The 26,964-nt window shown below is 33.1% G+C and overlaps 2 protein-coding genes and 1 long non-coding RNA gene across 4 annotated transcripts in view; 2 read left to right on the top strand and 1 right to left on the bottom strand.

The window, feature by feature from the left end:
* LOC136809167 (supervillin-like) overlaps positions 1 to 18,373 on the bottom strand; it is a 34,561-nt gene extending 16,188 nt beyond the window's left edge. The window contains exons 1-3 of the mRNA XM_067065685.1: positions 18,193 to 18,373; positions 16,955 to 17,129; positions 8,513 to 8,594 (exon numbers count right to left, since the gene is read on the bottom strand). Of these exons, the coding sequence (XP_066921786.1) occupies positions 8,513 to 8,594; positions 16,955 to 17,129; positions 18,193 to 18,257 (322 nt within the window). The 5' untranslated portion in view covers positions 18,258 to 18,373. The remainder of the gene's footprint in view (positions 1 to 8,512; positions 8,595 to 16,954; positions 17,130 to 18,192) is intronic.
* Positions 993 to 4,304, top strand: LOC136809205 (uncharacterized). Of its 2 annotated transcripts, none has more exons than XR_010846955.1 (3): positions 993 to 1,107; positions 3,467 to 3,567; positions 3,896 to 4,304. It is a non-coding gene; the product is annotated as an uncharacterized lncRNA (long non-coding RNA). The 2 variants fall into 2 exon arrangements; XR_010846956.1 differs by lacking the exon at positions 993 to 1,107 and adding an exon at positions 2,913 to 3,039.
* On the top strand, positions 10,384 to 15,691 carry LOC136809168 (uncharacterized). Its single transcript, XM_067065686.1, has 5 exons — positions 10,384 to 10,775; positions 13,236 to 13,302; positions 13,662 to 13,763; positions 14,178 to 14,246; positions 14,620 to 15,691. Exons 1-5 carry the CDS (start codon positions 10,444 to 10,446, stop codon positions 15,640 to 15,642), a joined length of 1,593 nt encoding a protein of 530 aa, XP_066921787.1. The 5' UTR covers positions 10,384 to 10,443; the 3' UTR covers positions 15,643 to 15,691.
* Positions 18,374 to 26,964: the final 8,591 nt, after the last annotated feature.

Consider the following 26,964-nt stretch of genomic DNA (forward strand, 5'->3'; position numbering starts at 1 on the left):
GTCTTTCCATTTTCGAAAGATGTTGAGAAGATCAACTTTCAACAAATTTCCAAAATTTTCGAAAGATGAAGTTTCAAATTTGTTGAAAGATATTGGAAGCTCATCTTTCGATGTCTTTCGACTTTTAGGAAGATGAACTTCTCTATTTTTCCAAGATTTGGAAAGACGAACTTACAAGTTTGTTGAATTTTGTTGAAAATTCATCTTCCAACAACTTTCAATTTTTCGAAAGACGAACTTCTCTGTATTTCAAAAGTTTTGAAATATGAACTTTCAATTTTTCAAAAAGATGTCTAAAACTCGTATATCGACGTCTTCCAACTTTTCGAAAGGCCAACTTTTACACTTTTACGTTTAATGTTTAATGTTTAATATTTTTTAAATACACGCTTTTTTATAGGAACAATTTTAAAAGAACACGATTTTGCTGATTTTAATGGGTTTTAATAGATTTTAAGCCATCTTAATTTCTTAAGGAAAAAAACTAATCGTAAGAACATTTAAGCCTAAATACCTCGAAAATTAAGAACAGTCCAGACAGCCCAGCCTGAGCCAAAATTTTCTGGTTCTTCTTATAAAAAAAGCAAAAATTTCGACGCTCGATCGTATTTCGACGTCTTTCAACTTCTCGAAAGATGAACTTCTCTTGGTTTTTCCATGTTGCTGAAAGAAGGACGCGCCAAAACGTTTACGAACCAAAGTCCGCACTGATGAATACCGGGGATCAAAAAGACTATTTGAAGCATAATTTTTGACGTTTAAAACACAAGAAGATACTAAAATATCTAAATTTTTTGTAAAATGAAATAGTTCTAAGTGTATTACATACACAGTTAATGGTTGAATACTGTAAATATAATATCCACATCATTGGAAGTATTTTTGCAAACCCCCGGAAAAAAACTTAGATTATTTTCGAATGTTATGATTTATGATTGCCAGCAAAATTTCTTTTTGTAATTTTGAAACTGGAAGCTTTCTGTGGAGTGGAGTGGAAGGCAGTGTGTGTGTGTGATGAGGAAGACAGCAAACCAAAGCAAAGCCAAAATGCAGTGCAAATAGAAACTTTATTCTAAAGATATGAAATGGGAATCAAAAGATGCTAAGGTGAGCTCCTTTTTATATATTTCTAATTATCAACCACGCTTCAATCATACTTTTTGCGTCCAGTCTGGACACAAAAAGTATGATTGAAGTGTGGCATGTCATGTGTCTGTATGACTATACAGACACATAGACATGGCTACACCACAGCTTTTCAAAGCTATGGGCAGTTCCAGTTATAGTCTGTTAACCCCCAATGGACAATGTGGATTTTCCACAACAATTTACTTTTGAGAAACTTCAGGGTATTAGCCTCCAGTCCAGGGGAAGGCACTTAGGCAAAATTGGGTATGTATGTTTCGCTGCTGGTGACAGGGTCCCATTTTTAGGCTCCATAGCCATCAGACGGCTGGTCAATTAATCAGGAAAATTTCAAAACAAATGAACTACACAGCTCTGCTAGTATATAGTTGTACTCTACCATTTTTGTTTTGATTTAATGTTGTATTTTAATGACCAACCAGCCAGGTCAATCATTCGAGAGCTATGCATGTTAGCCTCCACTGATGCAAGTTGCCCAATCTCACGGTATATGACTGGTTCCCAAAAATTTAGATTTTTGATTATTTTGGACAATCTTCAGGGTGAAAATTAGCTGGGAGACCCGACTTCTCTGTCTATGTGGTTTCAAAAAAATATCAAAGTATAGACAGTAGTAGCCGGGAATTATACAACATGCAAGAATTAATCGCAGAATTTGATTGGCTAATATCTTATTGTTATGATTTGATAAACAAAAGTATGACGTCAAACAGCTCTATTGTTTCAAGACAGTCAAGAAGTGGCGCGAGCTTTTGAATTGTTTTGAAAAAATAACGGTTTTTTCTTTTGTGATTTGAAGTGATTTGAATCGAGTCAATAATTCCATACTCTGTATTTCAGTGAAGTTGTTGGGATTTTAACAGGATAGAAATATTTTTGTAACAGAGTATGGTCTCCAGACTAGGTGAAAATCAGAAAATCTTTTAATTTTTCATCTAACTTTTATTAATTTTTGCCACTTGTCAGGGTGAAAATGGGAAAAATTTTCAATTTTTCGTTCTGACAGAGTCCCAATTTTGCCGAAAATTCATATCTGACATAGGGTCCACTTTTCAAACTCCAACCGCACATCCCTGTCGGCTGTCTAGATCAGTGCCCCACCCCCTAGGTGAAAGCCTCCTTTTCAAAAGTTTTCCACCAAGGACGTTTTAATACCAATTTTTTATCTATTATAATGTGTAATGTATATAGGAATTCTTCTTGATAATCAACCAAGTAAAGCAGCTAGTACAAGACATGTCATCTAAATGCCATGAAGCTGGTAACATCATCACACATACCATGAGTGGTCCTTAATCCGACAACCCTGCCTAAATCAGACGTGGTCTTTCAAAGATACAAACTAAAATGAAAACTATATACATATTCCTGCTCGGTATATGCGCGCGACCACTCACGGTACTACCCTTGAAAGTAGGTTTTCTATCGTTCAAGTGACAGATAAAAAGAATATAATCAGATAAAATAATATCTGGTCCCTTTAGAACCTTTGAATTTTTTCATCTTTCAATAGGAGATTACAACATTTTAGGAAATATTTTAGATAATAAATTTCTCTGACAACCCGCAAACCGATTTTAAGATTTTTGTAAGGAAATCAAATTCACATAACACACCACCAGGTACCAACTGATATGATGTCTTGTACTAACTGCTTGATCCCCCTGGACCAAAGCTGGTCACTTTTGTTTTAACTAGTTGTCTTTCCATTTTCAGGAGATAAAATAAAAGTTGGTTGGTTAGAATGCAAGCTGTCAGATCATTTTATTTTGGAAAATTCTTATTCAGACTTCCCTGTTAGAATTAATGAAGATTTTGTCATAACATGGTTGAAGTAAATAATGATGTTAAATTAAACTCAACGTGGAATATCAAATGATAACATTGCTGAAGGTAGGCCTTTTAGACATAGTTTTTTAGTCTAAAAACAAAGAAATGTTGACGTTTTTGTTTTTGCTATGGAACTGAAAAAGATGACATGATTAAATACACATTTTTTAATAAGCAACTCCAATTTTCTGGTCAGGCCTAGGTTTACCTAGCATTCTGGTCCATTTTCTGAAAAAATTGCTTTGAATACCCCTAATGTTATACCATATTATGTGTATTGGGTCAAAGGGCTATAGTTTGCCATGGTTAGATCATCTAAAACAGCTGTCACTTTTCAAGATAGTGGAAAAAAATTGACAAATTTGAGGCCTCAAGCCTTAGCAGCCTGATTGCTTATAAAAAATTTGTAGAACAAGGAAATTACTTTTTAAAATCTGAGGTGGCAAGCTTTACAGTGTGTCAAATTTTCTTAAAACTTTCATGTTTATAGGATACATTGAATGTGTGTCGACATTGAGCCATTGAAGTTTTGGGGATTTCATTGAAAATAGAGTCATTTTATCCATTGAACAAGGAACAAAATACAACACGGTAAGTATTTTTTGTAATACAATCCAGTAATACAAGACTATTGATGATACTATTCCATTGTACATCAAAAGAAGCTAAAATTTTGTTACAGTACACAAAGTCTTGGCCTAAGTTCAAAATATTTTTGAAAATAGGTTTTTGTAACCTTTTTTAGAACTCTTTAGAAATAGAAACAATCTGAATAATTTGTCTTACTAAAGGGTCTTACTACTATAGTCTACTGAAAGCTGTAAATAACTTATCAACAATTTTACCAACCTCTTTTAGTTATACACTGTTTTGTATGCCTGGATTTCAATACTGATTCAATTTCTATTTATTTTGTTAGGGTCATGACGTAAGGACAGTTACTAGCTGATGTTGAAATGCACTTGAAAAACGATGCTGCAAAACAAAAATGTATGTTGCTGCTATGCAATCAAGATATTTATATGCTTCATGTGGTAGTTCGTTTCAACTTCGAAAATAATAACTTGGTAATATTTTAATTGCAATAATTGGTTGCTGAATGATAGAAGGTATTCTTGTACTCTTTAATGCTTAATTGTAAGAGTCAATCTGTACCATCTTCAAGGGATTGACAATACTGTACCATCACGTGTTGTATAGCACAATAACCTCAGTCTAATAAGTGAACAACTAAACTGAGGACTGGAGTGAGATTTTGGGTCATATTTTTGGAAAATATCACCGTAATATAATTTTATAAGACCCCCTCCCATTTTATGAATTTTTTCTGAAAATGGCTTCATTTTCGACTGCTCTAGGTCCCAAGTATATTATAAATTATGATAAAATATTGCAAAATCTAATAAAAGTTGGGGTCTGAAGCAAGGTGGAGTTTAAAAATTTTCGGTCTGGTTCAGATTTATGCTTCTTTTACTGTGTAAATTTTTCGTTGGATAATCTGTTTAAGGTTTGAAAATATTCTTCAAAAGCATTCAAAAATATCCCTGAATATGTTTAATTGAGAAAATGGAGAGACTTTTGGTTTACCCCTGAAATTAATTTTGTCAAAATGTCGGAGTCCACAATTTTCTTTTAAAAATTACAAAGTAGGTGGGACGTTTATTCAGACTAGGGCATTTTGGGAAAATCGTCTTAATATCAGTTTTTAATAATGACTTGTACTTTATGGTTTTTCTACCCTCCCCTATAATTGAGCACAAAGGAGTTTATTTAGCATACTAGTAGCTTTCATTATTCAAAGTGTCATCTTTTTAGAGTGATTTGCATAATTTTTTAATTTTTTTTAATTTATTATACAGTATTTTTATATTTTTCATATTTTTTACTTCATTAGTTTTTATATTTATAATACCGGCTAATACCCTCAGGCGTCCAAATCTTCCCTAAAACCCCACCGCCCATAATTTGTTCCCCATCCACCATCCGCCCATTCAAGAAACTTTTTGACTTTTTTCTAGGAATTTTGACTTACCACTCGGATTCGAGAGTCTTGTTTTACTTATCAAAAAAATATTACAAATAGTTTTGAAACATCCGGTATATAAGTTGAACCTTTTTGACGACGATGTGAGTAATCAATTCCAGCTTCCCAAACATTGAAAGTTTGCTCTCTCTCTCTCTCAAACTCTCAAAGGGATCACACAATTTTTTATACTTATGTATAAGGGTATTTTAAATAGTGCAATTTACACATTATGCTTGTTTTTTTTTTGTGATTTAGGAGATTAAATTATTTGAAACTTTGTTAACTGAGGCTCAGCATATGCTTTATAGGCAATGTTTAATTTTTCCAAGAGATCAGTCTGGATATGCTTGTTAGCAGTATGCTTATAAAAATGTCTATGATTTAGTAGAATTGATCTCCATTGTAGGAAGCATTCCCAAAGTATTTAACGAGGATTTCGCACTTACGGGAATAGAAATTTCAATGTATCCTTTAATGTCCTTTGAAGCCCTATGTCCAATCTATTCCTTGATAGGGACTAAGATTCTGAAAACTTATAATTTAAATTAGTTATTAGCAATAAGCAAAAAGCTCGTCCCAAAAATTCTGAAAAATGGCAAAAAATGAAGTTTTCAAAATGTCAAAAAATTTTATATAGACATAAAGAATATCATTTCATGAACAATATGTGAAAAAATCAGAGCAGGAACATGCTCCATTGAAAAGTTATGACCAGATTTCCGATTTCCAGGCTAAAATCCCTGGAAAGCTCACAAAAATTAAGATTTTTACAAAATGAGCATATAAAGGCTACAAAGTAGTTTACCTTACCAAATGTTTTTAAATATTGATAATTTTGAAGTTACTGAAGAAATAAAGAAAAAAAAAAATCATTCAGATGTCCAATGGAGTTTTTTTTGGGGTCTAAAATTCTGTTGCGCCCGTGACGGAAAATCATAATTTCTAAATAAAATTGAACAAAGCAGCAGAATTTTTTCAGTTTTTAAATGTTTACAATATTAGACTTATAGGACTGTTGAGAATCACTAAAAGAATTCACTCTAAAACACCAAGGTAATTTTTTAGTGTACTTTAAAGTTTGCGTTGCGCCGTGACGGAAAATCCAGGTTGGCGTTTTAAAATTATCTTTTTCTCCAAAACTTGTTCATCATCAATCAACTTGATGTTTATATGACATGTTCAAACAAGTCATCTGGTAATATTTAGCTGCTAAAATTTAATTTTAGATAGACTTAGTCATACCTTAGAAATAGACAAGGGAAAAATACTAACAGATTTTTTTTCGAAAATGTTTCATTCTCATTTTTTTTTTTTCCAAAAAGGTCCATATTTTTTAAACAGTGCTAATTTTTCAGTATATGATTTTTGATCTTCGAAAATACATGCCTTGGGAAATATTTAATAATTGTTTTGATGGCAATATGTTGAAATTCGATGAGAATAATATATTATTCATATTTGTGATTTTCATTGTTTCATCAAATTTTAAGCCAAAATGGGCCATTTATTGACCTTTCAAGAACCAATATCTTTCCAACACATTCACAAAACCCCATGATGTTATATATCATTGAAAGCGAAACTTTTAATAGATTCTGAATATCTAATTTTTAAAATCCACAATTTTGTTGGGTGAGAGCTATAGTGCTTTAAGTAGTTTTTTCAACAGCTGGGACGAGCTTTTTGCTTATTGCTTATTATATTATTGAAAATGAGATTAGATTATAGAAATTACACACATTTTTTATAAGAACCAGTAAATTCTTGCTCAGGCTGGGCTGTTCTTAAATGTTCTTAGCCGCTTAGTTTCTTTACTTAAGAATCAGTTAAAATCTGTCGAAATTAGTGTTTAAATAATTTCTGAAAGCTGAGGCTCAGATTGTTCTTAATTGTTTTTAGGTTTTGGCCAAATTTCAGCCTCGTGTTCTAATAAAATTGTTCTTATACAAAACGTGTAATTTGTCATTCAGAATTATTTTATTTAGACTACTTAATTTTTTAGCAAAAAGTCATCACTACCGTACAATTTGTTTCATATTTTCTGTTTTCTATGCTTTGTAAATATATAAATTATTCGTTTTAGTGTCACAGAAAAAATTTATCCGCACATAAACACAAATTATTTAAAAGATCTCTCATTTACTTTTGATGACTTGTTAATGAAAGATTTCGAAAAAAGCAAAAATCATCTTCCAAAGTATTTAGAAAGTTTCGGAATATGAAATTTCAACATATTAGGAAGTTATGAATTTAATTTTTCATCCTGTTTGAAAGTTTGAGAATGTGGTCTTTCAACTTTTTGGAAAGTTGGGAAGACAATCTGGTCGAAAGATGTTGGAAGGTAAGGTGCACAACTTCCCAATCCTTGTTGAAAGACCAACTTTAAAACCTGTCGAAAGATGTCAGAATATGAAATTTCAACATATTAGGAAGTTGGGAATTTCATTTTCCCAGCCTGTTTGAAAGTTTGAGAAGGTCGTCTTTCAACTTTTTTGGAAAGATGGGAAGATGATCTGGTCGAAAGATGTTGAAAGGTAAGGTGCACATCTTTCCAATTTTTGTTGAAAGACCAACTTTCAACTCTGTCGAAAGGTGTGGAAATGTGACCTTCCTACATCTTTCCGACGATTTGAAAGACATTATTTCGCCCAGTGTAATTTATTTCGCTTTAAGTACAAAACTCAAACCCAGACGAACAAAATAAAAATTATTTATTGTTATTAAACAATTAAATATACACTTCCAGGGCTCTTTTTTCATTTAGAAAAATAACAAATGTGCAAAATTTCAGCCAAACCCAACAATTTTGAAGACAAGCTTAAGCCCCGTTATACCACCAAATGAAAAGTTTGCGGAAGTTCGATCGAAACTAGCACATCTTTTATATCCAGGCTAACTGGGCCGAACATAAACACATACGAAGAATCAATACGGATCTATTGATGAAGACTGAGGTTCACCTTCCTAAATAAAATATCGAATTTATGTATTTGCTCTTTTGAGGACGGTAGCGTGACTGAAGCGATTTGGAATAACCCGCACTTCTGACCCGCAAAATCGAGGACGGTAAAAATACTGATTTACCGTCGTCCTCAGATGGACAGGATCTAGTCAAATTAGAACCTTACCGTCTCCGTCACAGAAAAACACACGTACATAAACTCGGTAATGTTTAACTGCAGAACCCAAAAACTATCAAAAGAAATCCAGAGAAAAAATAAACAGAAATTCACAGATTCTAACCCAGATTATAATGAGGAAAACAAAGCAATGTATACCGAGTTTATCGTTCTACATCTGCGATTTTAGCTTTACTAAGCTCATTTGAGGTCAATCAATACTTCGATTATCAGCCGGATTGAGAGAGAATGGCATACAAGTGAAGGCAGAGAGTCAATCACCATATTTCTCTAAGCCCTGCATGACAGTGCTTGGAATTCGAACACAGTCCATTACGTTTTGCAAGTCCGTGGTTGAAACAAAAGCAAATTTGATTTTCAAAAGACGTACCTTTAATTCTTCCAGTGTTGATGCCACCCTTCCGTCCAACGACGTTCGTTTCTAATATTTGTTTTATAGATCCATTGGTCAACTAAAGTGAAAGAAAAAGTATTATCAATAAAGAACAACATTCAAGATGAGCATGAAATTTCAAAATTTATGAGGGTGAAGATTTAAAATGAGAAATTGATCTTTGTAATGAAAAAAAATATTTTCCATTGGTGCAATCTGATGTAACGCTTGAAAAAAGTTGAAATGTGGATGAAACTTTTTTTTCGAGCGCGCACTACATTTTTATGACTTTCCAAGCAAAAAAGATTGAAGCCAAAAGGTGCGATTGCAGCGTGCGCAAGTGGAGACCGGCCTTAAAAGTGTTTCCAAGCTTTTGTGAGATGGTTAAGATTTTACTAGGAGTTAGCTGAAGAGTTTTGATTCTTGCGTGACTCGACTGACTGAGCTTCCAGGATTTCAATACATTTAGTTTGTCCTTGAACTTTCATATAATGTGAAAGCTTTTCGTTGAGCAAGAATTTATTTAAATAACATATATGTTAACTTTTAGGTCATCGTGAAAGTCAAGTGAACAAATCTTTATTCGGGCAATCATGCAGAACACAAATAGAAAACGATCTATTAAAATTCTTCGTTCGTTTTCACCATTGATTATCCCCCGTGCCCATTGGGTGGTATTAAGGGAGGGGGTTGGAAGGAAGAGACTATTCATCTCATCTAAAATTTGAGTAATTTGGTTAGGAACATTGATCGAAGCTTATAAATAGTGAATCTTATGGATAACGAATCAAATTTTAAGATGAAAAATCTTTTTTTGTGAAAATCTGCTTCAGCTATCTTTTACCCTATTTTCCTGCAAAAAATTAATGATCCAGTTTTCAAAGTCCGAAATACCTTTTTTAGCCGTTATTTGGCTGGAATTTGACCCCAAAATCTTTTAAAAAAACCGTGCTCCGTCCCATTCAAGATGCGTTTTTAGAGCTGAAAAGTTTTTTTTGCAATAATCTGGTTGAGCCATCTTTTACCTATGATAATTTCATTCGAAAAATCAGAAGAAAAAAAATTTTAAGCCTCAAATATTTATAATAGTTATCGCCGAGTGCAATTTCAGATATTTCGGGAGAGGAAAATAAAAAAACTCTGAACGAGAAAAATATGTCCCATATTTGTACTCGGTTCCGTGCGATAACTATTACATCGTAATGTATTTTTATAATTTTCAATGTTTTTGTATACCTCAAAGAAACCAGTCTTTGAAAGTTCAGCAACAAAAGAAAACATAAACTGCTTTTCACATGAAATAAAATCTATTCTAAAGCTGATTTTAATTAGGTAATTAATTTTTCCATAGTAGAACGAAAATAAAAAGGTTCTTTTGTGCAGACTTATAAAAAGCATCAAATGTAATACCTATTATATAAAAACATTCCTATAGCTAATTAATGCATTATATACGTTTTTATAAGAACATCCAAAATTGTTGAAGACATCAGATATTCTTAACTTTTCAAGTTTTAAGTTTAAAAATGTTCAAAACATGTTATTATTTTCAACATTTTGTGAGTATTTCTGTATTTTTCCCTAAGAAATAGGAAGTTTTAGAGACCGCAAAGCACTCAAATTTTCTTAACTTGTTCTTAGTATTTTGACCATCGAAGCCTCATATTCTTATGTAGCTTGTTTTTACAAAAAAAGTGTATTGAGCTTTGAAATCAAAATCTTGGGATGCAATCACAATTGCCAAGGATTATACTGAATCACATGATTTGAGAAGGGGAAGCTTAACGAAAAAAGAACGTTTTTTAGAGGGAGTGCCAGTGGTATTAACAAGTTGTTGACTCACTGCTAGGAGCATTTTCTTGTTGACTGAATATTTTTATAAGTTTGTTGTAGTTTTTTTGACGGCTTTATTGAAAAATTAGGCAACTATGAGTGCAGAAAAACAGAGTCAATTTCGCCGCGAAGAAGAGGAGATTGCCAAAGGTGCCAACGCCATGGAGGATCCTGAAAGATGTTCAATTTGTTTACAACCAAAAACTCCGAATTCTCCATCCAACAAGTGTGATCAATGTTTGGATAAAATAGACAAAGTTCCAACAGGATTCGCTTTCAAAGTGGTGGAAGGCCAGGAAGATAAGGAATTCGAATGTCCCATTTGTTTGTGTTTAATCAAAGGAGCAACTGAGCTCCCTTGTGAACATTTGATGTGTGGAGAATGTTTGCTTCACTATGAGAAAGGACAAACTGAGAAAGCGGAAAAGTAAGTTCAAACATTTTTTTTATTTAGAAAAATCATACTTTCGTTTAGATGTCAAGTTGACCCAGATTTTCACTTCATTTTCTGAATAATATAACATGAAGTATTAGCCAAAGACTATAATAAAAAATCTTGTAAAAAATGATAAATTTCCGGCAAATAGGTCGAAATTTCGCATGCCGGCAAATCCCGACAATGGCAAGTAAATCAAAAATGCTCATATCGGCATATGCTGACATCGGCACGGAAAGGGTTAACGAGTCTCCATTACTCGAATGTCTCTATAATTCGAATAAATTTTCATTCCTCGTAGCCGTTCGAGTTATGGAGACTCGACTGTACACACAAAATCTCGTAATCAAACTAACGAAAAGTGTGACAATCTGAAAAAATTCGTCAATTCGCGAAATTGAATCCTCGCGAAAATTTACAGTCGAAGTTAGTCGTACAATACAGAGTACAGAGTACCTTATTGGAACTAATTTTCGCAGGTTTTAATTTTAGCGTTTTTCGCGGTTTTTCGTCAAAATCGCGAAAATTTGATCCCGCGAAAAACAATTTTTTTCAATTTTATCGAAAAATTTGAAAAATCCCTAGGAAAATAAAAGAAACTAGCCGGCACCCGGCGTCGCACGCCGGTTTAGCTGTTTGCTGAACGCATTTAAAGTCCTTTGAGATGTTGGGAAGGTGGCTTAAACACGATGAAATCAAAATTAAAGGGAAGAATTCTCTTCAAAGTTTTGCTCTATCCCTCCCGGGTGACGTATCTTTTAACCATATTTTGAAAAAGATTTTTGTGGCAAAAATGATCAGAAAACAGAAAGGGCGTCATTCCAAAATTACACCATACCGGCGACCAGCGACGTCCGAGACGGCTCTGCAATTAGATTTTTTTGCTCGCTTCGCTCGTGTTATATTTGCCGTAGTTCTTGATGTTTAGGAAAACTTTGATGTCAAGATAAGCGGAGTGAAATAATAGACATGACACGCGATTCGTCGAAAAAAGGCAACCCGGGGGGGGTAGTTAGGCAAGAGAAGGGTATGGGTATGGGTATGTGCCGGCCTTAAGGGTTCCTTTTTTGAAACATGGCAGTTTGAAAAATCGGAAAATCAAACTTCAGTCCCACTAAGAATTGGAAAAATAGGAAAATTTCAACTTTTTGCCCCAAGAAAGATAGAAATTTGGTCAAATTAGTTCCAAAAAGTGAATTAAAATTCACACAATTTCCCTTGTTTCTTCTCCTCTTTATTCTGCTAAGGGTCCGAGGGGCAGGACCGAAAGTCAGCTCGCAACCATAGTCCCCGGAAGGCAGCTAGGACACGCAGACAAAAAAGCGCGATAGATAGCGCAATTTTATGTTGCTTTTTATAAAATAACTTCGTCATAACTTCAATAATTTTTCAAATTCAACAATGACTTAGATTTACAGCAAAATAATTATCGACATACATGTTTAAAGGTCCCTTTTTACGAAGAAAGAATTCTAGTTTTTACCGTTTTTACCGCCTTTTGAATGTATTTTTAATGTTGCTGTTGTTCTAACAAACTTGTTATGTGATTCTTGTGTTTTATTTTACATTTGTTCTTTTCTTTAACAGATTCTGTTTAAAAGATTTCTTTTGTTTTGAAAAGAATTCGAATGTCTCAAATCAAATAAGGTCGTTAATTACATTCGAAAACATAAAACAAAAGAAAAGAAAGAAAAAAAAGAAAAAGTCTAATCTATCAATCAAAACAAAGTTTTTATAAAACGGCGCGAATCTGATTTAACACATTTGTGGAGCAAGAACTAAATGTTATCTTTTGGAAGAACAAAAACATTGCGTGCGAAAACGAAAGTATAACATACAGACAGACAAAACGACATACAGAATACCGCTATTAATATATAGATTTGTCCAAAAAAATGCAAAACCGCGAAAATTAAAACCCGCGAAAATTCCAGAATGGAAAAAACCGCAAAAATTAAAACCCGCGAAATGCAATTTTTCGGATATTTTTTTTCGACCGCGAAAATTAGTTCCCGCGAAAATTAGTTCCAATAAGGTACAATTTGGGATATTTTTCGAGTTCAGATTTTTGTCATATTTTCCGAGCCTTTTCTGAATGAGAAAAATATATTCTACAATGTACCAGTAGAGTGTGATAACTGGTTTATCATCAACTTGAAAAATATCAACAAACTTGTCTCTCTCCATTTGTGTCTCTTCTTCTTTGTTTTGTTTTTCTCTTCCATTATTTTTTTCGGTTACTTTTATTTAGATGAAATCAACATCAAAACATTCGAGAGAAAAAAATCGAATGGTCATTAAAAACATTTTTTCATAAACTCTTTTGATAAGTTGTTGTGTATTGGAAGCGAAAGAAAAGCCATTCAGATTGCTTATATTTTTCATGTTGATAATATGGGACAAACTTAAAAGAAAGGTCATACTACTTAAACCATGAATCTTTCTTTTCAGGGAAGAGCCAAAGAAAAACCCAGAATTTCTTTGCAGTGTATGCATGACACCTTACAAAGTTCAAGACGTGAGTTATCTATTTTTCATTCAACCTCTTATTACAATTCGAGTAGTATTTTTATTGCATGCAGAAGAACTGGTATAAGTCATATAGATTTCGATACACTCTCGGGTGCCTTGATTTGAAAAAATGCAAATTTAGAGATCTCTCAAATTCAAAACGCTCCTACAAAAGGGTCGGCGAGATAGATGGACTGTGTGATGATAATTTTCTTTCTGTGTCGGTATTTGAAGAAAAGTGACGGCGTTTAAGTGTCAAACATTCATGTGTTGACAAAATTATAATTTCTGCAATTCTTTACATCTAAAGTTGATAAGAGTAAGAGTTGCTACCCACTAAACAAGTTCTTTATTTTCATTTTTCAGAAAAAGTTTGTAAAGTCCACTGATCGTTTTATACAAAACAAAATTAGGGTTCATTGCATACAAAAAGATTGTCCGTGGATTGGTTCCATCAAGGATTATGAGGTAAAGTCACAAGCACACCCTTTTTTTGTAAAAACCATTTTGTGGGGGCTCGGCTGTCTTATTTTTCGCACTTTGAGCCTCAAAAAACTGTTTATCTTCTCTTTCTTTTTTTGCGAAAACTTCAGCACAACTTCCTTTTTCTAATTTTTTGACGTTTTTGAGCCTCGGTGTTCTTAAAAAGTTGTCTATTTTAGGGCTTATTTTATTAAAGTCGAACAAGCTTCCACTGTCTATGTAAGTGAAAAGTATAAAGCCCGCCCCTTGACACTGAGTGAAAAGGTCGTATCGTCATCCAAAAATCTTTTGAGGTACGATTGCTATAACAGTGAACATCAGGGAACGGGAGGTTCTATCTTAAAAGACCCATGCTATGACACAAACGAATTAAGACTTATCTCCTTTTTTATTTTTTAGGTCCACGTTAAGAAATGTGACTATGGCAAAATGAAATGCCCATATTTCGAGTTGGGTTGTCTCAATACGGTAAGTTTTCTTTCATCAATAAAAAGAAAATCTTTTCAAATGAAGATTCTCGGAAGAAATGATCTTATTTATACTTCATACTTTCTGCAATTTTTATAAAGAATTAGAAATCATTTTTGGTAAAGTGTGGCCTCCTTGCTTATTTGAACTTCTGTTAATCGAATATTTCCATAAATCGAACTAATTTTCCCTGTCAAGGAAAAACCTTCGTATTCCATAATTCGAATCTCTGACTAATTAGATTTCTTTGTTGTGTTCAAATTAGCGAAAGTCAATTGTATAAAGAACACAGGATTTGAATAAGTTGTTTTCACTTCAATTTCTCCAGTTTTTATCATGTTCGCAAGCTCTTATACATTATGTTTGTTTTTAGTTCGATGCGCAAAATTTACCAAAACACAACGCAATGAATCGACAAATCCACGAAGCTTTGCTTTTAAACGTCGTAAATGTGTTGGCGAAAGAGAGACTAGAAAATCGAACACTCTTCGAAAACCAAAACAAAACAATCGAACGTTTGGAAGAAGGAATGGACAAACTTGAGGTAGAAAACAAGGACCTGATGAACAAATATGAAACCCAATCCAATCTTCTCATAAAAAATACCAAGGAAATCGAATCGTTGAAAAGTGAGAATGTAAATTTAAACCAGATGCTTCAACAACAAAATGACAATGTTTTGAATAATCATCAAAAACTTCAATTATTAGAAAAGGAAAACCCTAAAGACATTGAAAAGACTTTACACGAACAGAGAAAAGATGTTGAGAATTTGAAAACATTTGCCAAGACCGTCGGTAAATTACATGGAACATTGAGTGACGCTAATGTTAGAGAGAAAATTCAAACACATTTGTACCTTTACGATAAAGATTATATAGAAAACGAGAAGGTAAAACAATGGAATGATTTTGTCCAACAAATCAATACAAATGAAGATTTCAATGGAGATTGTGATTACCTTCAATCAATGAAAAACGTTGTGAATCATTATCAAGGTACTGTATACTCAAAGTCTTGGAATACAAGGTTATTACAGTTCGCATTGACGATTAATCATGGAGTGATAATAGGCAACCATATAAAACTTTGTCCACATTACATAGTGGAATACATCTCCGTTATAAATCACAACACCTACGAAGATTTTAACAGGACAACTCAAGACATGAAATGGACAAAACATTCACATGGAGTAGCAAGTTATTCGAGTATACATCAAGGTTCACGATGTCTCAATGTTGCTGTCAGGTTACCATTATGGTGTGAAAACGTTTACATTCTTCATTGGGACGAAGAAGACAAAAAGTTGAAAATGCCACTCAATGGAACAAAGGTATCTTTAAAGGGAGATAAACGGTATTGCAGTCCTTGTGCCATGTTACAAATTGAGTGAAATAAAAACTTTCTATGAAAAAGGTTAACCGTGTCTCAATGTTGCAGTCATGTTTCCAGATTATTCTAAATTATTTAATTTCGTCATGAAACGACTTGAGCAGAGAAATAAAACTACAATTAAATTTCTTAACGAATTAAATTAACCATGTATTAACTATTATTTTAGGTTGAATTCAAATTGTAATTTTATTCTTTTGCCTTCGTTTGTTTTGCTTTGTATATGTAATCACATCACATGATAAGGAGTGCAATCCGATTACGAGCTAATCGCACAATGGGTTTCACTGCTTTTACTTCGTTAGGAAAGTAAATTAAACTTGAAAGTTTTGTATTTTTTCTTTATATTTTTCTTTTATTGTTCTTTATAGGATACTATAATTTTTGACCTTTTTCCAATATTTTATAATATATGAAAGTATATGCAAAATATTTCATCTCTTTTTGAAAAAATAAAATTTCCTTTGGTTTTCATATCTTAAAAGATTCACCTTTTTGTCATTCTTTCATTTCAGATAATTGCCCTTTTTGGCTAAATTCTTCTGGCAATCAGCACTTAAAAAAATGATATAATAATTATGCACTATCCAATGGGCTTTTGATATGTTCAACAACACTCTACTCGGCGGTTTAAACAAAAATCAGGAAACTAGGAATTGAGCTGTGGTATGGCTTAATAAAACGTACTCCAATTGCACTGATAGAAGCGAGCGCAGCGAGCGTTAACTTTCGAAAGAAGCGGGCGCAGTGAGTTAACGATACTTCGCTTTGCGAAAACAAAGCGCTCGTTCCGCAACCCCTTTCATGTTGATTTTTCTCTTCTCTCTGTATGTTTTTCTTTTTTCTATTTTTATTGTATTTTTTGTAACAAAGTAACATTCGAATGAAATCGACACGTTCGATGAAAGAACGATGTGAAAAATATCAAAGCTCGATTTTGAAGAAATTGGAGCCCCTTCGAGAGTGTGATTAACGATTAATTGCTCTCTACAGGGTGCAATTAAGGATTAATTGCTCACTTTTGAGGCGCGCCAATTAAGAAAAAATAACCCATCGTAAGTCGTATGTAATTGATATCTACGTGAGCTTTAGTTGAAATTAGAGAGCTTTTAAAAAAGCGTGACAACTGCATTAAGGGAACTAATTTAAGTGACAATTTATTTTACGAATTTATTTGCCAAAAACAAAAACATTGCTACCTCGCCAAAATAAGTTCCCACCAAAATTGATTTCTTTGGAATTTAGGTCGGTTGCTTGTAAAGATTAGTTCTGACACACTGATTATCAGTTCCCTAATAAGTAAAATAGATTACCTTCTTTTCACTTGAGACCAACTCATTGGTGTCATCTTCATCAGTACCGCTACCCCCGTCTTCCAAATCATCAATGACGTCATCACGTTTCTGCAAAACTTTGACGGGGTTTCGACTGGCTACGTTTTTACGGTTCGGTTTGAGTTTACGACGTTGATCGGCGAATCCACGTACGCTTAAAAAAATAAACGTTTATTTTGGCAAATGAAATACCTGTAGGCAAAAACAGAAATTGAATAATTCCTGATATACCACGGCTAATATACCACGGTATATATTTTTTGTTTTCGAATTTTGCTTTCAGAGTTTGATTTTTTGTCGCTCTTGTTGTTTATCAAAGAAATTTATTAGAATCAATCTATTGTCAATTTCATGAAAAGATTTTGTGACTCAAAATAATTAAGAAAATCATTGAAAAAGAAAAACGTTCGAACGTTCTATTAGGGGAATGTTTTATGTGAATCGTTTTGAATTTACATAATTTATACCGGGTGTGCCACAAATAAGTTACCCTCTTTGATTTGATATTGTAGGCAGTAGAGAAGATATTTTTCAAAGATTGTTTCGGAATCATTCAGAGGAAGGCCTAACTTAAAGTTTGGTGTATTACTTTTTAATTTTACTTCATTAGTTCAAAAGTTCAAAACACAAAAAACAATTGAGATAAAAAGAATACATAAAGAGTGTTTACAAGGAGCAAGACTTGGTAAAAGAAGTCTTTTCTCTCATAAATTGCCTTGTTTTTAGCCTTTTTTTGACATTTTTTAAAATTGACATTTTAGTTTTTGAACATAACTTTTGAACTAATGAAGTAAAATTAAAAAGTAATACACCAAACTTTAAGTTATGATTTCCTCTGAATGATTCTGAAACAACCTTTGAAGAATCTTTCTGATACTGCATGCAACATCAAGTCAATCAGGCAAAATTTCTTCTTCCTTTTATTCAGTCTTTTTCCGCAATATAATAGTTCTTTTTTATAAGTAAAATTTTGAAGCCTTCGGATTTTCTTAACTTTTTGAGGTTTTAAGCCTAAAAATGTTCTTAAAATGTTCTTATTTTGACTATTTTGTGAATATTTTGGACCATTTTCCTAAGAAATAGGATGTTCTGAGTCCACAAAGCCTTTAAATGTTCTTAACTTCTTCTTAACATTTTGGCCAGCAAAGCCTTACGTTCTTATATAATTTGTTCTTATAAAAAAACGTGTAGATATGCCTTGTTATTGTTTCACTTACCTTTTAATATGTGATTTACTTTCATGAATTTCCAAGTCATCAAAATCGAAAGCATCTTCACCCATTGTTCAAAAGATGCGCCAAACCAACAAAAAAAGATGAACGAAAAACGAAAAAAATTGGGTTGTGAGTATTTCGTTCCCTTGTCGTTGTTATACTTTTTAACATTCACATTTCAACTAAAAATAAAAATAAAATCGTGGTTACTCTTAGGTGCCAAATAAACACCCCCCCCCCCCCCCCGCTTGTTAATTTTTCGAAAGTTTTCCAACCCCCCGGACCTCATTAGGACTCCCCCTCTTTTATTAATTTAAAAAAATATTTTCAGCTGTCAAAGAGAAAAATGGCACATAATGACTTTTTAGGTAAAAGTGACCACCAAACCATGAAAATTCTCTGGTCTGTAAGATCACCTCCATGCTCTATGTGTTCGTTTCGCTCCGAAGAGGCCATTCTATAGGTTAGTTTTGCCACTCAACACTCCCGGTACATTTCCAGTACATTGGAAATACCAAAAAAGATAAAAAATGCCTGGAAATTCCACCTTTTCGGGGATTTCTGGAGGTTCAGAAATGTCAAATTTTTCAAATATGACACTATATGACATTCGCTAAATTCCCAGACTTTGAAATTTCAAATGCTAGTTTTGGCACTCAAGGCCATTTCCTTACTAATTGAATGACTGGTCTCAATTGCAGACCTCTTAAAACAAGAAGGACGAATCCGTTAGTGGTTACCAGAGCAGCCTTTAGAATAGGTTTTTGTCGGATTTTAGCGATATGATTCCGAAAAAATGTGAGTGTGGCCTTCATTTTCAAACTTTTTTCTAAAAAACAGACTAGAAATTTCACAAAACGTCAACCTGAAATCGAATTAATGTTGCCAAAGGTTTATTAAAGTGACAAGTGGACCCAGTTATTCAAATATTGAAAATTAGACGATATGTTATGCTTTAAATCAAAGTTAACCCTTGACTACATAAATGTCCCAATGTTTACAAAGAAAACTGTTCTTTCAGTATTTTTAGTTTTCCTTCGGTTTTCCTTCCTAACACCTAAGACTTTAATATCTTAAGGCTGATAAGTTGGCAGGTTAAAATAACGTTAATGGAACTGGAATGACCATAAAACTTAATTGATATAAAACAAATTACGTTGACATTAAAGCTAAATTGACATTATGTTTTCCCAGGTCTGAATCGCGAGCTGAGCTTACATAAAGATTGCAGTTATTCAACCAATCATCAAAACAAAAGATAGCGCGTGACGTAACTTAATTTTTCGATTCGACAATGCCATGTCTTCGCCTTAATATAACATTTGGATGATCAGAGAAGACTGCAAAGTGTCGAATAAGAATTGGAATCCCGGGGGGGGCACTGGGTTTGCAGACTGACGGTATGTGCGGGCCAAAAATTGGCTTTTAAAATTGCACCCTTACAGTGCAGCAAAAATCAGTGAAAATCATACCCTTAGAGTGCATTTTCCCCCAAATTTTCGATACTTTTCGTGCAAAAGATGGTCAAAATTCTAGCATTTTTGGTCAAAATATCTAGATTTTTCAAGAATTTTCTGAAATTTGTACCCTTACAGTGCATCTCTAGTTTTTCCGACCCTTACAGTGCATTTTAAACATATTGGAAAAGGTACCCTTAGGACCCGCACATACCCGTCGGTCCTTTTGCCCAGCTGCCCCCCCCCCCGGGATTGGAATGCATTGTTTGCGTTTTAATGGAGCTGTGGAATGTTTTTGCAGAATAAGCAAACAGACTCATGAATAAATATACTGGCTTTAACATAAATCTAATTTACCAAAATGTCAAAAAAGTCATTTCCAAAAACACCTGCAGTAGAAGAACATTCAAGGAGGACTATGGCGGGGTAGATAAAGCATCCACCACTAGGATTCATGGCCCCCGGTGTGCGAATCGAATTGAGGGGGGGTCAAAAAAATATGTCGCCCACCATGGTTGGGCGAAGAAGAAAATTTTCGACTTTTTACCCTTATTTCACCCCTCTAAACGGTATATATAAGATTTTTTAAAGTAAAAAAAAACTACTTTGCGAAATATTGAGGGGGACATGGGATTGCAAGACATCCAGATGACCAGCCTTAAATCCGATGACTATACTGAAGAGGCCTCCCAGCGGTAACTCTGATCACGATATCATGAAAATTTTTGTCTTCAATCACAATCACGAAAATCAACAAAAAATTGGATGATCACGCACCCCTTTGAAAATGTCTAAATCACGTATCAAAAATTTTTCAAATCACGATCACGTTTTGAACCCTGATCACGCAACCACGTAATCACGCTACAAAAAAGTCCCGATCACATCATTACGCAAACCATATAGGGGGGAGAATTTGCAAGACTTAAGGTTTATTGATCGTTTCACTCAATCTATCTCGAAGCAAAAATGAAGGTGAGAGGATATCAAACTAACTCACTTTATTACCGAGGAATCGATGCATGCAATAGTTTAGGCGTCAAGGTCGTGAATGCCCAATCTGTCAGTATGTTCAAGGAAGAGCTTGCAATGGAATGGGAAAATAAGCTTTATAAATTGGAATTATAAAAGATTGTTTCATAGAAGTCAATAGACCTGATAAATATACTTCTATAAATAATAAAAGTTCGGACCACAAAATAAAAACAATGATTTCCATGAAAACCAAACCAAATATAAAATGAAGCGACATATGAGCACTGTAGTATAACAGGCAACAAATCAAAAAGGTAAAATTAGTGCGAAAGAAAAAAATTACAGAACGAGGACGAAAACAATCCCTTCATCGTGAATTTTCAAATTTTTCTGAATCAACAAAAAAAGAAGGATTGTAGAAAAAGAAATCCTCCAAGATTTTAAAAACACTCCGTGATACTTCTAGATTTATATATCCCACTTTTTAAAATCCTTGAAGTTTTCGTTCTTTCAAAAAGAATATTAGAGAGTTCTTTTATTTTCAAATAAAGGAGCAAAAATAGAGATCTTGAAAAGTCTTTTTAAAGACATGGTTTTATAATATGAATATTACTTTCCAAGAATCTTATCTTGACAGTCCAGGCAGTATGGGGCACCTTGACGGTGAAAAGATTTGAAACTGTTTTGGGGTTCAAACATATCTATATTTTGAGAATTGCAATGAATCCAGGCTAATCAAGGGGGCGATAAATTTTCAGAGAATACTTGGTGGTCGTTTGTAAGTAGTTTTGATACTGCATAAATGAGAAAATATTTCGATTCAAAAAGGATACCAAGTACCTTATCAGTTTCAAATTAAAAACAATTTTCGCTGTAAAAGTTCGTCGTCTATAAAAATTCGTCGTAACAAATTTCGTTACTGAGCCGTTTTTCGTCCCTTTTCATCGAACAGTTTTAGAATAAAGCTTATTTTTACTATCAGACGCCTGAAAACGAATGTGAGGCTCTGTGATTGACACGAATGTGGAGCAAGATTGGTCAGAAAGAGGAAAAGAAAAACTTTTTTTTCTCCTTATATCAGCATAGCATAACAAAAAGAAGACACTGTCCTGATATGAAATATGTGTCTGATATGAATCGAGAACCAAATATCAGAAAGAGGAAAAGAAAAACATTTTTTCCTTATATCAGCATAATACAACAATAGGTAGATACTGTCCTGATATGAAATATGTGTCTGATATGAAACGAGAACACTTATGTAAAAACAAAACCTTTAAATTCTAAAATGTATAAAATACAAGACTCAGTTCAGACGAAAACATGAACACAGCTACGAACTAAAGGATTATTAAGTAGTTTGGAACTCTGTCGAGAAAGAAAAATAAACACAATCTTGAACATCAAACACGACTAAAACAAACATGTTGATTTTCGCTAATATGGATTGAAAAAATTCGAGAGTTTGAAAATATGAAAAGATTTCAACTCACTTTAAAAAAGCTTCAAATATTGTTTTTGTTTTTTGACTGAGGTATGACTTTAAAGTTATAGCCGAAAGAAACCAGTGCAAAAATAATTCTAATATCGTACAATCACAACATTATACACGTTTTTTATAAGAACAAACTATATAAGAACATAAGAATTCGATGGTCAAAATGTTAAGAACAAATTAAGAACATTTTAAGGCTTCACGGACTCAAAAACGTCCGATTTCTTAAGAAAATGGACACAAAATACATAAAAATGGGAAAATAAGAACATGTTATTGTTAAGAATATTTTTTAGGCTTGAAACTCAAAAAGTTAAGAACATTTAAAGGCTTCAAAAATTTTGGATGTTCTTATAAAAAATCATGTAACCAGCATTAAAATTCGACGTATTCAATTTCAATAGACCACACCCCACAACAGCTGTGCCATAAGATATTCCCTTCAAACTTGCCAGATAGTGTATCAAAAGCGTCTGATTCGTTAGGTTGAAAATTATACTTTTTTCAAAAACACCCCCTTCTCACAGACCCAGTAGGATTTTTTCAGCCAGTGGGGGTAAAAATGACGTAAGAAAACTCGATGGGGATTGATATTCCCATGTTATTTATAGCTGGGGATTTTAATTCCATCGAGTTTTGGTTTGTTTTCTAGCCAGAAAATTCAGTGGGGATGGAAAAAATAGCAAGAATTTGCAGTGAGGATTTGCTTTTACCTGATTATTTTCAGCGGGAACAAAGATTATACTCTATAATAATCTACCGGGGACGACATTTTTGCCAATTTTTCCAGTATGAAGGGCTCCCAGTGGGTCTGTGAGAAAGGATTGTTCAAAAGAGCTTAATCTACATCTTGATAAAAAAAAGCTTCAAAAAACTTGGATCAAAGCGCTAACAGGTTGATATAATAAGTAGTATATTACGAAGTAATTTATTGTTTTTTAGATTTCAGACGAACAAACAGACATACAAAAACCTATCCAAAAAGTTAAAAAAATATATCAGCGCTTGTGAAAAAAAAAAAATGAACAATTCATAGACTATATTGAAAAACATAAAAAAATTGAACATCAAGCTTTATCATCAATAATTTTCCTTGTGGAAAGGATTTTTATAAGATTAATTAATATATGAAACGAAAATCAATTCATGTTTTTTGAATATTTCATGACCAGTAAATAACATGAATTCTCATATGAAAACGTTTTCCTTTACTTTTAAATAATCAATAGAATGAAATTTAATACCTACTTCTGAATGAAGTTCTGAATTAAAGTTCCTGATCAAGCGAAGAAGAAGGCCATAGAAGCCATTGGTAGACCGGTCATTTTGGAAGTTACCAACTTCTGACTGAACATCTGAATATGAATTTCTGATCATACACGTTTTTTTTATTAGAACATCCAAAATTTTTGAAGCAATCTTAAATTTTTGAGTTTCAAGCCTTAAAATGTTCTTAAAAACATGTTCATATTTTCACAATTTTGCCAGTATTTTTGCCCATTTCCCTAAGAAATTGGATGTTTTCGAGTCCGTGAAGCCTTAAAATATTCTTAATATTTTGGCCATCGAAGCCTTATGTTCTTATATAGTTTGTTCTTATTAAAAAAAACGTGTAACATTAAGAAAGGCGAAAAAGACAAGCTGTTGTAGTTGTCATTTTGAAAGTAATGTACGATAAATTTTAACAAAGAAAAAAAATGGTATCAATAAAGTCAAAATGGGCTTTTCCAGAAAAAATCGTGCACCCCCTGTTGAGAAGGTCCATTTCCGTTCCAAGGGGGTAAGGTTTGAAATACAGTGGAATTCCATAAGGGTAGACGAAAATCCGTCAAAAATAAGCGGAATTCCAAGGGGGTAATGATTGAAAATTTGTAAAAATTCGGATTCCAGAGGGGTATGATCCTAAAATTGGCTGGAATTCCAAGGGGTCACAAAAGGTTGAACCTCCTCAACAGGGGGTGCACGATTTTTTTCTGGAAAATCCCAATGTAGAAAAAGTAAATTTCAAAAATCTTTTCAATTCATTCAAATGAAGCAATCTATCTATATTAAAAAGTTTCTTAATCGATCCATGTACCACCACTCTTTATAAACTCGACTTAACATTTATCGATATTTATTTTAAAGAATTCTTCTAACTTATACTTGTGAAAAGAAATGTGAATGGTCTTCACTCTAAAGTGAAAAACGAAAAGGTGTCAAATTTCCATTAGATCAAAAGAACCAACAGCAACATGTTTCATAAAATACAACTTAAATAAATGTTAATACAATTCTCAATGCCCCGAGAAGATGCATGTATGCATTGACAATTTTTAAAGAAATGACAGCAGATTTATTCTTTGTAATAGAAACAATTTAAATTTCAGAGTTTTCAAACAATAAAACCAAGACAATTCTCAATGCCCAGAGAAGATGCTATGTATGCATTGGAAAATTATTGTACTAATAGAAGCATTTTAAATTTCAGAGGTTTCAAACAATAAAACCAGGACCTCAACAAAATGTTCAAAATATTGCTTGATGTCTCTTTCTACTTTCTATCAATCAATGTAATGTGAGGTGAACAAAAATTCTGGCAAAGTGCTCGATACAACATATAGAGCTTATACTTAACTTCAAAATTTATTCCAAGATAAAATTTTAGAATTCCATGACTATAAGTTATAATAATTAAAGAAGTTGATGAAATCCAGGGAAAGCAATGTCTTGTCTCGCACTTTTAAGCAGATATAGCTAATATAATGAGAAGCCCTCAGGACAAGATCTGAGGATGCAGTACACGTTTTTTTAAAAGAACAAACTATATAAGAACATAAGGCTTCGATGGCCGAAACGTTAAGAACATGTTAAGAACATTTTAAGGCTTTGCCGACTCCGGCCGGTTTCTTAGAAAGATGGGCAAAAATGCTTAAAAAATGGTGAAAATAAAAACATGTTTTAAAAACATTTTTAGGCTTAAAACTCAATGAAGTTAAGAACATCCGAAGGCTTCAAAAATTTTGGATGTTCTTATAAAAAAAGTGTGTGCTGAATTCTTAATCTTACTTGAACTTAAGCATTGACTGATATGCATCCTTTTAGACCATCAACACATTCAAATAAAAACAAACAGTTCTGAGTGAGCGAATAGATCACATTTCACAATAAGATGATTAACTTCATTGCTATTTAAAAATGATAATGCAAAAAACCAAAACTCAATTAAGACCTCAATAAAACATTTTATCACATTAATATAAGAGTAAATTACAAAAACCACGACATCGTAGCTATTTGGGATATAAATCAAAACTAAACTTATAAAAAAGGGACGAGCTAACTTATTAGCTCACTTAATATTACGTGACTTTCTCCTACTCTAAGTCTCGAATCAGGAATGTGCTAGAACGAAATTTCTCATTTTCTTAATGCTACCTAATGGCAAAACAAATGTGGCAAATTAATGTCATAGAGTGCTCGATCAGTTCAAAAAACCAGAGCCATGTAACAATATTTTTAAAAAGTTATCTTCCATACTGCTACCTAATGACTGATAAATTCTAAAGCAACTCACTTTTGTTCTTACTCTGATTACAGATTCTGAATCTTAGTAAATTCTCAAAAAAAGCTATACTCAGAAAATTAACATTGGTTCTCATGAAAGAGCTTAAAACATACTCTTGTATGCTTAATTGTAGGGGGGGGCAGAATCAGCAGGAGGGATGGGTACTCCAGATAAGGATCAACAAAATAGGCGGTCATAATTAAGTGCTATTGACCTCGTTTTGCTAAAAATCCCTAGGAAAATGAAGGTTTTTGGCCAATTTTGGCACTTCGTAGCATAAAGGTCATAAAATGGGGGGGTCATTATAAAGTGATATGGGGTGATTTTTTTCCAAAAATTACAAAATAACCCCCTCCCCTCTACAATTAAGCACACAAGAGTACATGAAAATTCCTTCAAATTGTCAGAATCTTAATAGTTTTTGTGAGATGGTACCTACCATACAGAATGTTCGGCAATCATACATATTGTATAAATCGCTGTCATCAAGGCAAAAGGTCCAATCTCAAAATTAGTGTCTGAGAAAACTAAGATTTTTTCTGTTTTGCTAACCTTTTCTTGTAGATGGGATCCCCCTCACTATGAAAAGGGCCAAGCTCAAGATTTAAGGTTAGCCAAAAATTCTCAGTTTTCTCAGACACTAATTTTGAGATTGGACCTTTTGCCTTGATGACAGCGAAATCAGACACCACAAAAATCAAAAGCTACATTTTAAAAGAATTTGACTCTTCCAATTATAATATCATTACATACCAATTAGCAAACCCATTAAAATGCAATAAAAAAGAAAGTTTGATTGTCGGTAGAGTAATTCAGTCACCTTTTAAGTCAGAAATTTTGAAAAACCATTTCTTGAGCTGTAAAGGTTTCCATAATCTTTAAATATTGTGTTTTGTAGCCATAAAGTATTAGCCTGACATATTCACTCGACTTGATATATAAAAGCAATTTGTGATTATATAAGTGTCACAGTTAGTCTACTTTTTTCCATTCACTATCATAGCTTGCAATGTAAGTGATATTAATATGTCATCTTTGTAAATAAAGAGAGGCTGCCTTTACATTTTATTAAATTATAAAATATGAGATATCAATCTAACAGTATGACGCTATAACTGTGTAAATGCTTGAGGTCAATTTTTCTGTTTTGAAATTGAATACTTCGACCTCAAAATTTTTAAACTGTAATTGATATTTTTACACAGAATCAAAACATTACTTTTTTTCTGAAATGTCCATTCACTAGGCTTTGGTATGGAACCAAGTTAATAAAATAAAGAATAAAACACAATCCATAGCTT

Source organism: Clytia hemisphaerica, unplaced genomic scaffold (assembly GCF_902728285.1).
Source record: "Clytia hemisphaerica strain Z4C2 unplaced genomic scaffold, Clytia hemisphaerica genome assembly, whole genome shotgun sequence".
Classification (NCBI taxonomy): domain Eukaryota; kingdom Metazoa; phylum Cnidaria; class Hydrozoa; order Leptothecata; family Clytiidae; genus Clytia; species Clytia hemisphaerica.